Genomic DNA, 13,334 nt, shown 5'->3' with positions numbered 1-13,334 from the left:
ATAAGCACTATAAGGAGAAAAGCAAACTTCTTCTCGCGACGTTAATTTATCCGTATCATTCAAATTCATAGGACCAATTTGAAATTCCACTCTGATCTGAACTTCGCCTTTTTTTGAAAAATTAATACCAATAAATTTAAGTTGCTCTAAATTACTAAAAGGAAGTTTAGAAGCGGCGTAATTCTTACAAATATTCAAAACATGATCGGCGGAGGTGGCATTGAATCTGAACTGAATAAACACAGCTTGTTGATCATTGAAAAGAATCCAGTTATTGGATTTGATTTCTTCGACAGATTGAATGTTATAATCATGCGATAAAGTGATTCTAAATGTCAAGTAATTGAAAACGTAACAAAAAAATAAGTCGAACATTTGTTTGTCATCTTGTTGTCTTCGACTAAGATCGCTGGTAAGTACCTCGTTATCTATCAATGATTGTAAAAAAGCTTCGAGTTTCGCGCAGTCCAAATCTCGATTTGATATAAACAAGGCCATATTTTCAACAGCTTTTTCCAGCAGTTCGGATGATATTTGGAATTTCTTAATGTAAAATTTCATCAATTTCTCCGATATTTCCATTCGAACCTCGTTATTTGGTAATCTAAGAGTTGATCCGAAATCTCCCATGAATGATCTGACACCCAGGATTCCTGTTCCACGAAGGTAGAATGGCAGAAAAGTGAAAATCTTCGGGTCGCATTTACTCTTGATAGTCGTGTCACTCAGTAAAAATTCCTTCAGTTCGAGGAAATTCTTTAAGCTTTGCTCTGGTCTGATTGTTTTCGGGGATAAAATCGATTCACCGTATAACAACCATAAAATGTTGATTCTTATTTTACCGTTTTCAAAAATATTCTCCAGTATTGAATCTATAATGACGTTACGCGTTTTATAATAATTTAGTTTTTTCGTCGATAAGAAATTCACTATGGAATAAGGACTGTACAAGTGTTGGTTTAAATTGCTACCTCTACGATAACCTACGTACCAGTTGATGGCTTTGCTGCTCAAATGATCGGGAATTCGGAAATATTTACAGATATGGGCGATACCTTCTGTAGTTATGCCGTAAGTGGTGATCATCTGATGGTAACATTCCGTGTATTCGATTAAGTTGCTGAAATTAGAAACCAGATTTTGCATGTGGAATGTGCCAGTTAAAATACCCATTTTTGAATAATAATTCTTCTCGAGCGTTTGATGCAAAAAAGAAGAGAATAAATCCAAAATCAAAGATAGGTCTGATTGAGAAACATCTGGATTGATGAGCCCATCGAATAAAATACCATCGTAATTATCCACCAATATGAAAACTTTGGCGTCGAAATATTCGTATAAAATTCCTGATAGAAATTCTACACTAATTATGAGATCTTCCGGATCGCTTTGACCTTCCATGGTCAACATCTTCAAGAAAAAGTTGTATTTTTCTCTAGCTATGTTTTTCATTTCAGTAGAGTCGGCTGCATCGAATTCGTTTCTCAATTGAGCCAGCATATATATGTGTTGATCAAAAGCTTCCTTTATTTTTTCACCCATTCGCTGTACGAAGTCCTCATAACTTGATCCATTTACGTTTCCAAAATCCAAGCAAATGACCGGATACTGTCCTTGATATTTTACCAGAAGGTTTTCATCCTCGGATATATACAAAGGTTTGCCTAATTGTTGAACATGCTCGTTATACAGGAGTTCATTTTTCCGAAACAACCTGTAATTCGTTGTGTTCTCCAATGGGATTCGGTTGCCTACTTCGTCAACTTGTATTTCGAAAAACGTTTTAATCATATTCAAATTCAAACTTTTGCCCCATTTCGTTGGCAATATGATCAAAGCTGTCTTGTACTTGTAAGAGTTAACGATTATTTTTTCTAAAATTATCGTCTTGTCGAAGTAAAAATCACTATTGAGTAATTCTTTAAAATTTTGCGTTTCTGTGCCTTTGATTTGGCCAAAAGGCTGTTTTGCAACGAAACGCAGTTTGCGATCTTTTACTACATCTTCTGTGCCACCCAGACTTATTATTGTTGCGATGCAAATCCAAGTCAGGAAAATGTAAGAAAACATGATCACAGATGATTGAATTGGTGTGGCTTAAAAATTGGTACATTTTTTAGTGCGAAAAATTCGAGTAGCCTGATGGTGTTGCTCATGCATACCAATAACTGGCGTTTCAGCTATGTTGATCAATTGTATAAATTTTCAAGTAGAAGTATTAAAGGCACTCACTTACCTATCTACTTAATCAAAATTGAACCCAACTTTTGTGTTTGTTTTCACCATTTCATGAAGTTGAATTTGATACCATTTGGTTAAAATAATTAAACCGTTATAAATTTGAATGCTTTTTGTAATTAATCTACAGATTAGGGTATCAAGAAAGCATATTTTTTATCTCATATGAAGATTGAAGCGTTTGTACATCTCGTATTTTATAAATGAATATGTTACGTTCAATTTAGACTTATCTATAATGATGATTTTTTTTACTATGGAGAAGAAACAGTAACATTGTGAAATTTTTTTTTAATGACTGAGTGAAGAAAAAAGGTCGAAATAAAAATCTAAAATTTTACTTTTTATTCATTTTTTCGCGCTATTTCTAAAAAAGGACTGCACACTGCATAGTGCACAAAAGAGAATATCCCAAGGGACAATTTGGCATGAGCTTAGATTTCTTGAAGGTCCCAAACATTTACTCTGGTTCGAAATTCTCTTTAAAATAAACTTCACTTGAAAAGTTGGTAGTTAATTAAGAAATGGAATTGAAAATTAGAGATAAATCTAATGCTAATATTGTAAGTCTATTGATTTTTTTTTTGAATTTTAAAGTCATCGATTTTTTTTTAAAAAAACGTGATCTAAATCAAATTGTCCAATCAAAATCCCGAAATTGAGCGTATTTTTTTTTAATTTCTAAAATAGATTTTTAATTTGTCTTGTAAAAATTTTCAAAAAAATCGAAAAATTCAAAACAAGTTTCTTTAAGGTTTAGGCCATTGATGTGATTTTTGTATTTTTATTACTTCACTTGGGGATGCAAAGATGTTTAAAGATTTCTTCATTTTTTTTTCATTAAAAAATACCTAAAAATAAGTACATAATTTAAGAAAAATTGTGAAACCTACTTGAAATTTGTCAAAAAACAAAAGATGTTCAATAGTAATATTCAAGGCTCATACTTAGAACTATTTTCAGCAAATACCAAATGGAAAATTTTTAATTATTTTTTTCTAAAAGGCACCTCTGCTTGATTAAGCAAAAACAAGTTTTTTTCTCGTTTCAAAAAATAATACCTACTCCAAGTGGTATTTTTTGGTAAAGTCTTAATTTATTTGGCACATTACTTTCTTTGCAGAGGAAAAAAAACGATTGAATTTGCGAATGGTTGGGGGGGGGGGTGGCGAAAGAGATTGAAGAAGAGCTGTCATGTCTGCAATACTGAAAAATTGAATTGAAAAATGATACCTACAAAAAAAAGACAAGAAATTCATGTTTGCAAATTTATTGAACATCCTGTTTTGGGAACCTCCGAAATAACAAAGTACGTATAAATTGATGAAAAATTTCTCTGTGTCTGTCAGTCTTCTTTTTACAATGGATCTACTCCCCTCCCCTAGTTTATTTTTCTTCAAACTTTTATACAGCCAATGACCTAATCTGATCCAATTTGAACGAACAGATGTAATCCGATCGAAACCAGTGATGGCAAAACTTTTGCATTTCAGTTTCAGTTTTCAGTTTTTAGTTTCAGTTTTTAATAGTTTCAGTTTGGCTTTTTTCAGTTTCAGTTTTCAGTTTTAAGTTTTTAGTTTCAGTTTCTTCATTTCAGCTTTAGTTTTTTTTCAGTTTCAGTTTTAGTTCCAATTTTTTTCTCGTCAAATTTGTAATATTTTGGAAATTTATAGGGAAAAATCAACTACCAAAAATCAGTTTTTATTTTTTCAGTTCAAGTTTTCAGTTTTTAGTTTTAGTTTTTCTTATTTCAGTTTCAGTTTCAGTTTTAGTTTCTAGTTTCAATTTCTTCATTTCAGTTTCAGTTTTAGTTCCAATTTCAGTTTTCCATCACTGATCAAAACTCTGATCTGATGATCTGATTGCTAATAGCAATAGCTTTGTTCAGATCAAATTTTATTGGTAGGATATCCAGATCTGATCTGGTTTGATCAATTAGATGTAATCAGGTCTATTTAGATCTGGTTTCCCTTACTGGATCTGATCAGGTCTTGAAAGATCTAATCCGATCATAGGTACCTTTGAATTACTGGTCAAATCTGATCAGGTCAAGTTGGATCCATGGAATGTCCTGATCTGACCAGATCGAATCCTTTTCTGATGAATTCACTGAAAGTATCATTTTTTTATTTTTTTTTTCAATGAACTTGAATGGCAAAATTTAAAAAGTGTATTTTAAAATTAATCTATGTACTCTCATAGTTTTTCACTGGACGACGACATCCTTGTTATGTACCTATATATGTACTTATGTGTTTTTCTGAGTTCTTTTCATTTCAATACAATTCCAACTACCTACATACTTCAATTCTGCAAGGCAAGGTAAACTTCACTCCAAAAACTGACCTTTTTCGACAAACCTAAAATTCGTTCTAATTCTCACTATATCGAGGCGAGAAACTTGAACAGCTGATTACTTGGATCATGGATGACTGACTTTCCAGCTTCATACCTATGCTATGATACTGCATCATCTGAATTTTTAAAAGGATTTTTCATCAGTTGCGCTTCGATATCAATGATTCGATTGGCCACGACATTAATTCCTACAAGTTTAATATAATCCATTTCTTTGAAACGTTTTACTTCCTGATGAGTTTTAACCTCCTCGATGACATGGCTGGCTGAAGGAGCCTTGTCATTGATCAATATAAACACAGCTCGATCTGTATTATTCAAAATAGAATCTGCTCGAACACTTCGCATATCCTCTTCACGATACTGCAACTGTGACATCGGCTCAGTTTGGTAATCTTCGAGCATAAGAACTACTCGTAAAGTCAGATATGTGATAAAAAAACGAATAATTTTCAACGTGGGAGGATAATCAATGTGTTCTTGTGTCGCTCTGGCAAAATCTCCAAAAAGTGCATCGTTATCGAGCATATTCTGTAAAAATTGTATTAATTCAGTAGGCTTTGTTTGATCATTGGTGACAAGTTGTGCCATTTGATTGACCGCGTTTTCAAGAGCTGACGATGGTACGTTGAAATGATCGATATAATAGTTCATCAGCTTTTGCGATATTTCCATTCGTATTTCGTTATTTGGTATCCGGAATTGGGATCCTTTGCAACCGACATGCTGTACTATAGTTAGATATCCGCAGGAGTTCAATAAATTCCATATATTGAGGTCGCGTATTTCGATATCTTCGCCTTGATGTATACGTTTTCTGAAATACAAATAATCCTCCAAATAATTCTCTCGTTTTATGCGTCGATAGGGACTTAGAAACATTTTACCATCGATTAAGCAACGAAGGCTATTACGAAATGTTTTATGTTTCAGAATAACAGAAAGTATACGATCTCCGTACGAGCCACTTTGATCGAATTGCAGATGCTCGGTGACTAAGAATTTAGCCAACGAATCCTGTATAAGGTAAGTTCCGCTGAGTAAATCATCCGATAGGTATCCTTCGTACCAGGATAATATTCTGGATATGAACTCGGGAGGTAGTTTGAGGTATTCGAAGAGTTCTTCTCGTTCGTCTTTGCTTACAGCATAGATCCTCCTGGTGGGTGTGTTGGTTGCTTTGAGTTCTTTCAGGTCTTTATTTTCTTCGTCAGCTGAGATCAATTTCATCAACCTGAATGTGCCCATTACTACCGTGTACCTTAAACATTCATTATCTTTGAACGAGGTTAGAAGAAATGAAGAATAAAATGATATTATAGAAGATATTTCGGTATCAGGAATCGTATTGTCGACGAGCATATTGAACAGTATGTTCTCAAAATCGTCAATCAAAGCGAATACTTTCTTTTTGAAGTGATCGTACTGTAATTCCGACAAAAGCCTCAGGCTGTTTCTTAGTGTTTCTTGATCATACTTTCTATCAAGTATTTTAGTAAAGTTCGAGTAGTGTCCTAGGTAATGAAACCGTTGATTTGCGTTCTTCCTCTCTAGTAAATTCTTGAAATACGAATGTTCTAAGAAACTTGTTCTTATCCTATCACCTAGACGGTTGACAAATTCATCCAAAGTAGTTGCACTGAGATTACCCAGTCTTAAGTAAATTACAGGAAATTGACCTTGCAACTCTTTGACCATATCCCAACCGGATATTCTGAATCGTTTTCGCAATTTTTTGATCGAACCGTCTAGCTCAGGTATTTCACCGTATTTAAATAATCGATGATTTATACTTGCGTTTCGTTTAAGTGGTGTACCCATTTTGTCAACTGGTTCCTCGAAAAACATCTTCATCATATGCAGATTGGTGCTTTTCCCCCATTTTGCTGGTAAATAAATCACTTTAACGTTGAAATCTATGAAGAGCAAATAATGCATTATGGGAGTCTTATCGAAAAATATATCACTTTTTTGTAACAGTTCCAAAAAACTCTCGGTTCCTAAGGCGATTGGAGTAGCTCCGGAGAAACGATTTTTTATCACTAGATTTGTACTGTAACGATACGAATGAATCGATTTGATAAAATTTAACACCAGTAGGAAGAGTAACCGATTCATGATAGCCTGATAGGTTAGTTTCTACTTGAAAGTGAACTTTAATTTGGAGGTTTGGTCTATTTGATCTTGGTGCTGTAAAAATTGCCTAGATTGCGAAAGCATTCGAGCTGAGAGGATCTGAGTGGAACCGATGATCTGAAAAAGGTTAAATTTGGTATCAGTTGGATGTTTCTGCAGTTTTGAAGTTGATCACAGGAGATGAAAGAAAGCACCAAAAATTTTTTGAACCAGCTTCATTTACTTACTTTCACTGATCATTTCTCATTTTGAAAAGGATGCATCGAAGTAGATTCTTATCTATTTGCTTGATTCGCATTTTTCATTTTTTATATTTTTTTCAGCAAAAACATGAAAATTGACTCTTGAGAATTTCAACATATTTGATTTCAAGGTCAGGTTATATAAAATTTGATATAAAATCCTTTTTTTCTCTCAAATCATGAAACACATGTCTTGTCAAAAGAAAAAAATCACCTGATTTACGCGTATGTTGATATTTTCTCAAATAAACGGATCCATATTGCGAAATTATAATCAGGCAGAAGCAATGACGATAAGACCATATCGAAAGATCTGGTCTGTGGTAGACATTAAACGCGCGATATAAGAAGTTGAACATTTTGAACATCTTTGAAAGCAATCCTATCTCTTTTCTATTCAATATTTCTCGAAAGGCACTTATTTTCAAGTCTGGCTAAGAATAGCGAGTGAATTACTTCTTAACGTTTGTAATCTTAGGCTCTTTTAAAGGTGGATTTACCCTCATACGGTCAATTCTTTTTTTTATAGCCTGCCGTTTGTTTTATTTACAGTTTTCGAGTGCGTAGAGCTTTATCGAAATGTCGATGATATTACGTAGACTTATATGTGTGTGGCCGTTCTCGTTGTAATGTGTGGAAATGATTGAGTTCAAGGATCAGCACTACTTGGGTAGGTTTAAGTATAAAAAACCCTCTTCTCTTAAAGGCTTCCAACAGTGTTACCATTTTTAAAACCTATTAAAAATGATGTGTTTTGATTTCTACTACAAGAAAGGATTTTAAACCGCCTATAACAATTGTATAGAAACGAAGACCACAGAAAGATCAAACTCTTCAAATTAAATGACGCGCTTTAAATTACTATTCGAAATCTATGGAAAGAACTTCGTCGGGGTATTGTTAGAATTTCCTCAATATATGCTCGGTATCTGATTTTCGAATGTTACAATGTCGATGGTTCGTTTGACGAAATTATTGTTCGAAAACGAGAAAACAAATATCAATAAAATGGAGTCGTACGAACTCGATAAAAGAACTATGTAAATGCGTACAAGATGTGAGAGAATATCATGAAAAAAATCTGAGCTCGTAAAACAACTTTTTAGCGTTCGTTTTATAGACTTTTACGACTGTGAAAACGATGATCCCAGACGACATGCAACACAAGCATTTCGGCGAATTTTTTTCCATCGTCTGTGCGGGCGTAATTGTGAATTATTGGCAAAAAATGAAAATAATTTTACGTCCTGACGTTTCAGTGATGTGATTTTATTTTACTAGAAACAGACGCTGAAAAAAGCAAAGAAGATGTGGAAATAATTTATTCTCGAGGAATACTCGTAAAATCAGAATTTAAGCAAAATTATTTTTGAATATTAATGTAAAATCGTCTTATTTTTCTAGAATTTCAACAACATGATTCATTGTTTTTTTTTGTCTTGAAATGTAAATTACTGGCCATTTCTGGTAAATTACTAGTAATTTTTGGTAAATTATCTAAAGATTATTTTTGTAATTTTTGCAAAGTTAACATTGGATTGGTAAACTACAGGTAATTTTTGGTGAATTAGGTAAATACTAGTAATTTCTGGTAAATTAAATACTGGTAATTTCTGGTAAATTACTGGTAATTTTTGGTAAATTACTGGTAATTTTTGGTAAAATACTGGTAATTTTTGGTAAAATACTGGTCATTTTTGGTTAATTGCTGGTAAGTTTTGGTGAATTATTGATGATTTTTCTTAAATTGCTGGTCATTTCTAATTTTTTGTAAATTACTGCCTGGTAATTTTTCGTTAATTTCTGGTAATTTCCCGTAAATTACTGGTAATTTCCCGTAAATAACTGGTAATTTCCCGTAAATCACTGGTAATTTTCCGTAAATTACTGGTAATTTTTTGTTGATTACTGGCAATTTCCCATAAATTACTGGTAATTTTTCGTAAATTACTGGCAATTTCTGGTAATTTTTGGTAAATTGCGATACTGCTATGATTCTTTTTGAAGCTTTTAGATAAGTATTAAGTCAGACTTTTGAAAACTAATTAAAGATGCGACGAATTGCTTAAATTAGGTACCTACGAGTATGTCAAGTTCTCAAAAATCACTTTCCAACATTCTATCTGACTTTTGAATGCTTAAAAAAAATCCTCTACGTTTCAAGCAAAAAAAAAAAGAATTTTAAATTCTCCTTGGACAAAAAAACTTTACCTCAATTTTGTTCAAATCGTTGGCTGATGTCTTGAAATACTCGTATCAACGAATTATTTTACCAACAAAATATGCAGGGTGTCCCATCTTGGTCTACGAATAACTTCCTTTCACTAGTAATCTAGGCGAGCCAACTCGAATTCATGTATTTTTGTTTGCCTAGCCTCGAAATTTAGGGACTGATTAGTTATGTTTACAGTAGTTGAAGGACCTCATTTGGCGTAAAACTCCTCTTAAAAAGTGACTATACTTGGTGAATGAAAGAAAACAAATTCTATTGTTTTGGAAAATACGAACATACAACGACAACGTACGATAGGTACATAATCTTAATTGAAATAAATATTTAACGAAGTTCTTCGCCGAAGGAATAATTGAACTTTAATTTTTAACGAGAATTTTGGAGAGAAAATTATCTCATGGAAGTAAACGGAGATATCATCTAATCCGTTCACAACGAAGGTATAGCAGGTATTAATAACGATAATAGACAATTCACCAAATAAAAAGCAGGAACTTCCCTATCTCTTCGTTAGACTCCTTCACACAGATACTCGTACCTACTCAGTTAACCTGTCACCTTTTCAGTCTTCTGGTGTCAATAGATTATTCTCAAATTTCAACCCTTCGATGGAAAATTATCGTTATCATTTTCTTTGATCTGTCTTGGCCAATATGTTTATTTTCCTATCAGTTCCCAAGCTGATACCTATCCATCTGAAGATATCGTTTTGTGTATGGGAATTCATCGCATCCACCCTCTTCGATATTATGGAAATTATTTCTTGAACAGATGTATCGATCATGAAATCGATCATAATTGCTCGTTTGTCTTTGTAAAGCGTTACGTACGACTTCATACCTTCACTTGGAGTCAATGTTTGATAATTGTAGTGATAAGATACGTTTAAAGCTAACGTGTGTAATATTACTCTTACGAGATGATCTACTTCTAAGATATCACTTGGTGCTTGCGGGTCTTTCTGATGCTTGTATCGATCGTCAAATATGGGCAAACTGTTCACAAAGTTTTGCAATGATGTTTCCACATCTGGATAATAAACAGTGCTCATTTCAATAAACTCGTGAAGTTGTGAGGTTAACTGAGATAACGTAGGTGCTGAAATGTTGTAACATTTGGTGTAAAAAGATACTATGGAATTTGCCATCTTGAACCTAGCTTCATTGTTAGTTAACCTAAGGGTGACTTTTTCGATGTCTTCATTTACTCTGGTCAGGTACCCTGAAGAATATAAATAGGCGTAAAGAATTGGTAAAGCTTTATCAAATTCTACAGTTTTATTTTGAGCAGCTTGGTTCAAGTAGTCAATCTGATCCTTATTAAAATCCAAATGACTCGACTGAAGTGAATCGTAATTTTTGAGTAATAATTGCATCAGTGCTTTTCTGAACTCTTTGTTTTGAACTAAGATTTCGATCAATTTATCGCTCTTGAATGGAACATGATTCAAGCTACGATGACTGATGAAATTGGCGATAGAGTAAGGGCTGAATCGTAATGCGGTCTCATCCTTGCATATTCTGTACCCTTCGTGCCAATTAAGAACTTTGTCCCGTTCAGTCTTTGGTATTTGCAGAATTTCAAATATGGCGTCAACGTCTCGTTGAAGAAATCCATAAAATTCGAATGTTTGATCCAATATCGATTTATATTCGTTGACGATATCGTCTTGTTTGATCTGTTTGGAGATTCCGTGTCTTCCGGTCAAGATTCCTTTCTGCAGGAAGGTATTTATTTTAAGAGAGTGCAGGAATAATAAAGATAATACGTTATGTATGGCTTGTTTATCAATCTGGGTTATGTTTTCGTTGAGTGAAATGTCCACTAACACGTCATAGTCATCAAAAAGTACGACAGCTCTGGATTTGAAATGAGTATAGAGAAGCTTGCTAAGGAATCCAATCGCTCTGATCAAATCTGATGTTTCTGTTTTCAACTGTTCCACGTTGGTAAATTCCTCCAAAGTTGAGTTAAGCTCGGCCTTCTCCGTACACGAAATCGATTCGTTCTTGTACCAGTTTTTTATTACTTCCTTCATGTAAGAATGTTGCTTGAAAACTTGCCCCAGTATAACGGATAAATGGGTCATCACGCTGTGATAATCGGTTCCATTTAGCAAAGGAGATAAATTTAAGTAGATGGTTGGATATTTTCCCATGTGCATTTGTATTGTACCGGGAGCCTTTTCTGTTAAAAGTAATGGCTTACGTAGTGTTTCTCTTTGTCCATCTAGCAAAAGCACCTCATTGTGATTGAACAATCTGTAAATGGGAGTATTTCGCGGAGGAGTTGGATTACCTCGAGAGTCAGTTGGAATTCGAGTGAAGTGTTCGATCATTCGGAGATTCACCGTTTTGCCCCATTTTTCAGGGCCCAACAATGCCAGTACTTTTTCTTCGGGGTCTGCTAGTACTGCCTCGAGGAGTAAACTCTTATCAACGAAAATATTGCTATTTTGAACCAAGATCAAGTAGTCTGAAGTGTGTGCTATGGGTGGTCGTAGCTTAAACGAAGATTTTATTGCGATAGATGTCAAGTTTGTGGAATAAGTTGAGCTGTATGCGATGTAGTGTGTGATAGAAATTATGAAAAGGTAGATCTGAAGTGTGCCAGGCGTCATGTAGAAAAATGGATTGTCCTGAAACCGAACTATGCTGTTAGATCAGAGAGAATTTCAAAATACCTACATATATTCACTTTAGAAAATTGGGAAAAATTATAGAGAGGATAAGAAGCAAGTATCTAATAAAGTAGGTTTCATATCTTCTTTTTTTTTACATGTACATACGAGTGCGGTAATATCGCTTGAAATATCACTCACTTTTTGAGTTTTTAGTCCAATTGTGGTTCTATTTATCAAGAATCATTTCGAATGAGTCACAGTAGTCACGATATGAAATAAGCGTACCAAATTTTCAACCGCATAATTACATAGGTAGAAAATATCTTTTGATTACTATCGTTCGTTAGAATTTTATTTCAGATAAAAATCGATCAAACTATCTCAAGATTGAGCTGATACTTAATTTAAAGCACTATTAGTGATTTATTTGGTCGTTACCTATCTCAACCGAGAATTTGTTTTGATGCCTTCCCAATCCTCAACATTGACTTACTTTTTCACAAAAAAAAAAAAAATGAAAAAATGGTCAAATAAAATAATAAAACTAAAAGGGACTATCACTATAAAATGGTGAAATTAGCGATTCACTTAAATTAAGGCAAAAGAGGTACCTAATGAAAAATCATCTCTGATATAAGAACTCACTATACAAATTTTTGACCTCTCTAACTGTCTAGATAAACAATTAAACATTCCAATTAAAATCTAATAATTGAACTTGATTGAAACTCAGATAATTTCAGCAAACAGCAGGATTTTTTGGCAGTTCTGGCAAGAAAGCGAAAATTTGGCAATTAGCAAGAAGCAGCTAGAGCTTTTTTGACAATTTTTAAAAACAAAATTCAGATCTTTTTCCGAATTTTTTGCAAAAAAATGGCGATTTTCAATAACTCTTGACAAAAAAAAATGAAATTTATCAGCAATTTTTAGCAAAAATAAATAAATTTTTTAGCAATTTAGTAAAAATTTATAACTTTAGTAATTTTTTGACCAAAAAAAAACTCTTTGTAACAACTTTAGCAGAAATGAAAAGTTTTTTGGGTATTTCCGGTAACAATGAAGCGAGTTTTTTGGACAATTTTTGGAAAAAAAGGTGAGACATTCCGAATTTTTTGCAAACAAGCGATGATTTCTTGACTATTTTTTCAAAAAATAACACTTCTTGGCAATTTTGACAAAAGTCGAGGCTTTGGACTATTTTTGGCAGAAAACGAGACTTCTAAAATTTCAGCCAAAGGCAAAAAGCGGTGTAACCAGTTGGAAAAAAATACAAAAGTGAACAGGTACCCTGGTACATATTAGTACTTCAGTAAATTATCCACTTCTGAATATTATTAATTTTTTTCTTTTTTTCCCAAGAAGAAGGGCCGAGATAAAAAAAAAACGAATTTTTGAAAATTAAAAAAAAACGTCTACTTAGAACTTGACCAATTTTAAAAACGTATGGGTAACTGTTAAGTTAGGTACTTTTCATGACTTTTCGTCCAAATTTTCTTATTTTTTT

The 13,334-nt window shown here is 33.4% G+C and overlaps 2 protein-coding genes and 1 long non-coding RNA gene across 4 annotated transcripts in view; 1 reads left to right on the top strand and 2 right to left on the bottom strand.

The window, feature by feature from the left end:
- Window positions 1–13,334, top strand: part of LOC135836810 (uncharacterized) — a 215,769-nt gene that overhangs the window by 119,200 nt on the left and 83,235 nt on the right. The window contains exon 4 of one of the 2 annotated variants that reach the window (XR_010557084.1): window positions 5,530–5,622. This is a non-coding gene — a long non-coding RNA (uncharacterized LOC135836810). Of the gene's footprint in view, window positions 1–5,529; window positions 5,637–13,334 lie in introns of those variants that run through there. The other variant, XR_010557083.1, reaches the window with a different exon arrangement.
- Window positions 4,395–7,294, bottom strand: LOC135836773 (uncharacterized). The gene is made up of 2 exons (XM_065351805.1): window positions 6,960–7,294; window positions 4,395–6,849 (listed from the first exon to the last, which is right to left on the bottom strand). The coding sequence occupies exon 2, from the start codon at window positions 6,712–6,714 to the stop codon at window positions 4,696–4,698; it is 2,019 nt and encodes a 672-aa protein (XP_065207877.1). The 5' UTR covers window positions 6,715–6,849; window positions 6,960–7,294; the 3' UTR covers window positions 4,395–4,695.
- On the bottom strand, window positions 9,440–12,162 carry LOC135836756 (uncharacterized). Its single transcript, XM_065351771.1, has 2 exons — window positions 12,029–12,162; window positions 9,440–11,845 (listed from the first exon to the last, which is right to left on the bottom strand). Exon 2 carries the CDS (start codon window positions 11,825–11,827, stop codon window positions 9,833–9,835), a length of 1,995 nt encoding a protein of 664 aa, XP_065207843.1. The 5' UTR covers window positions 11,828–11,845; window positions 12,029–12,162; the 3' UTR covers window positions 9,440–9,832.

This window comes from Planococcus citri, chromosome 2 (assembly GCF_950023065.1).
Source record: "Planococcus citri chromosome 2, ihPlaCitr1.1, whole genome shotgun sequence".
Lineage (NCBI taxonomy): Eukaryota > Metazoa > Arthropoda > Insecta > Hemiptera > Pseudococcidae > Planococcus > Planococcus citri.
The sequence above is the reverse complement of the archived record's forward strand: the minus strand, read 5'-3'. Positions and strand labels throughout refer to the sequence as shown.

What these genes read in the sequence shown, in the direction of transcription:
- LOC135836756 (XM_065351771.1), bottom strand. Translation starts at nt 11,827, where the DNA reads ATGACGCCTGGCACACTTCAGATCTACCTTTTCATAATTTCTATCACA.
- LOC135836773 (XM_065351805.1), bottom strand. Translation starts at nt 6,714, where the DNA reads ATGAATCGGTTACTCTTCCTACTGGTGTTAAATTTTATCAAATCGATT.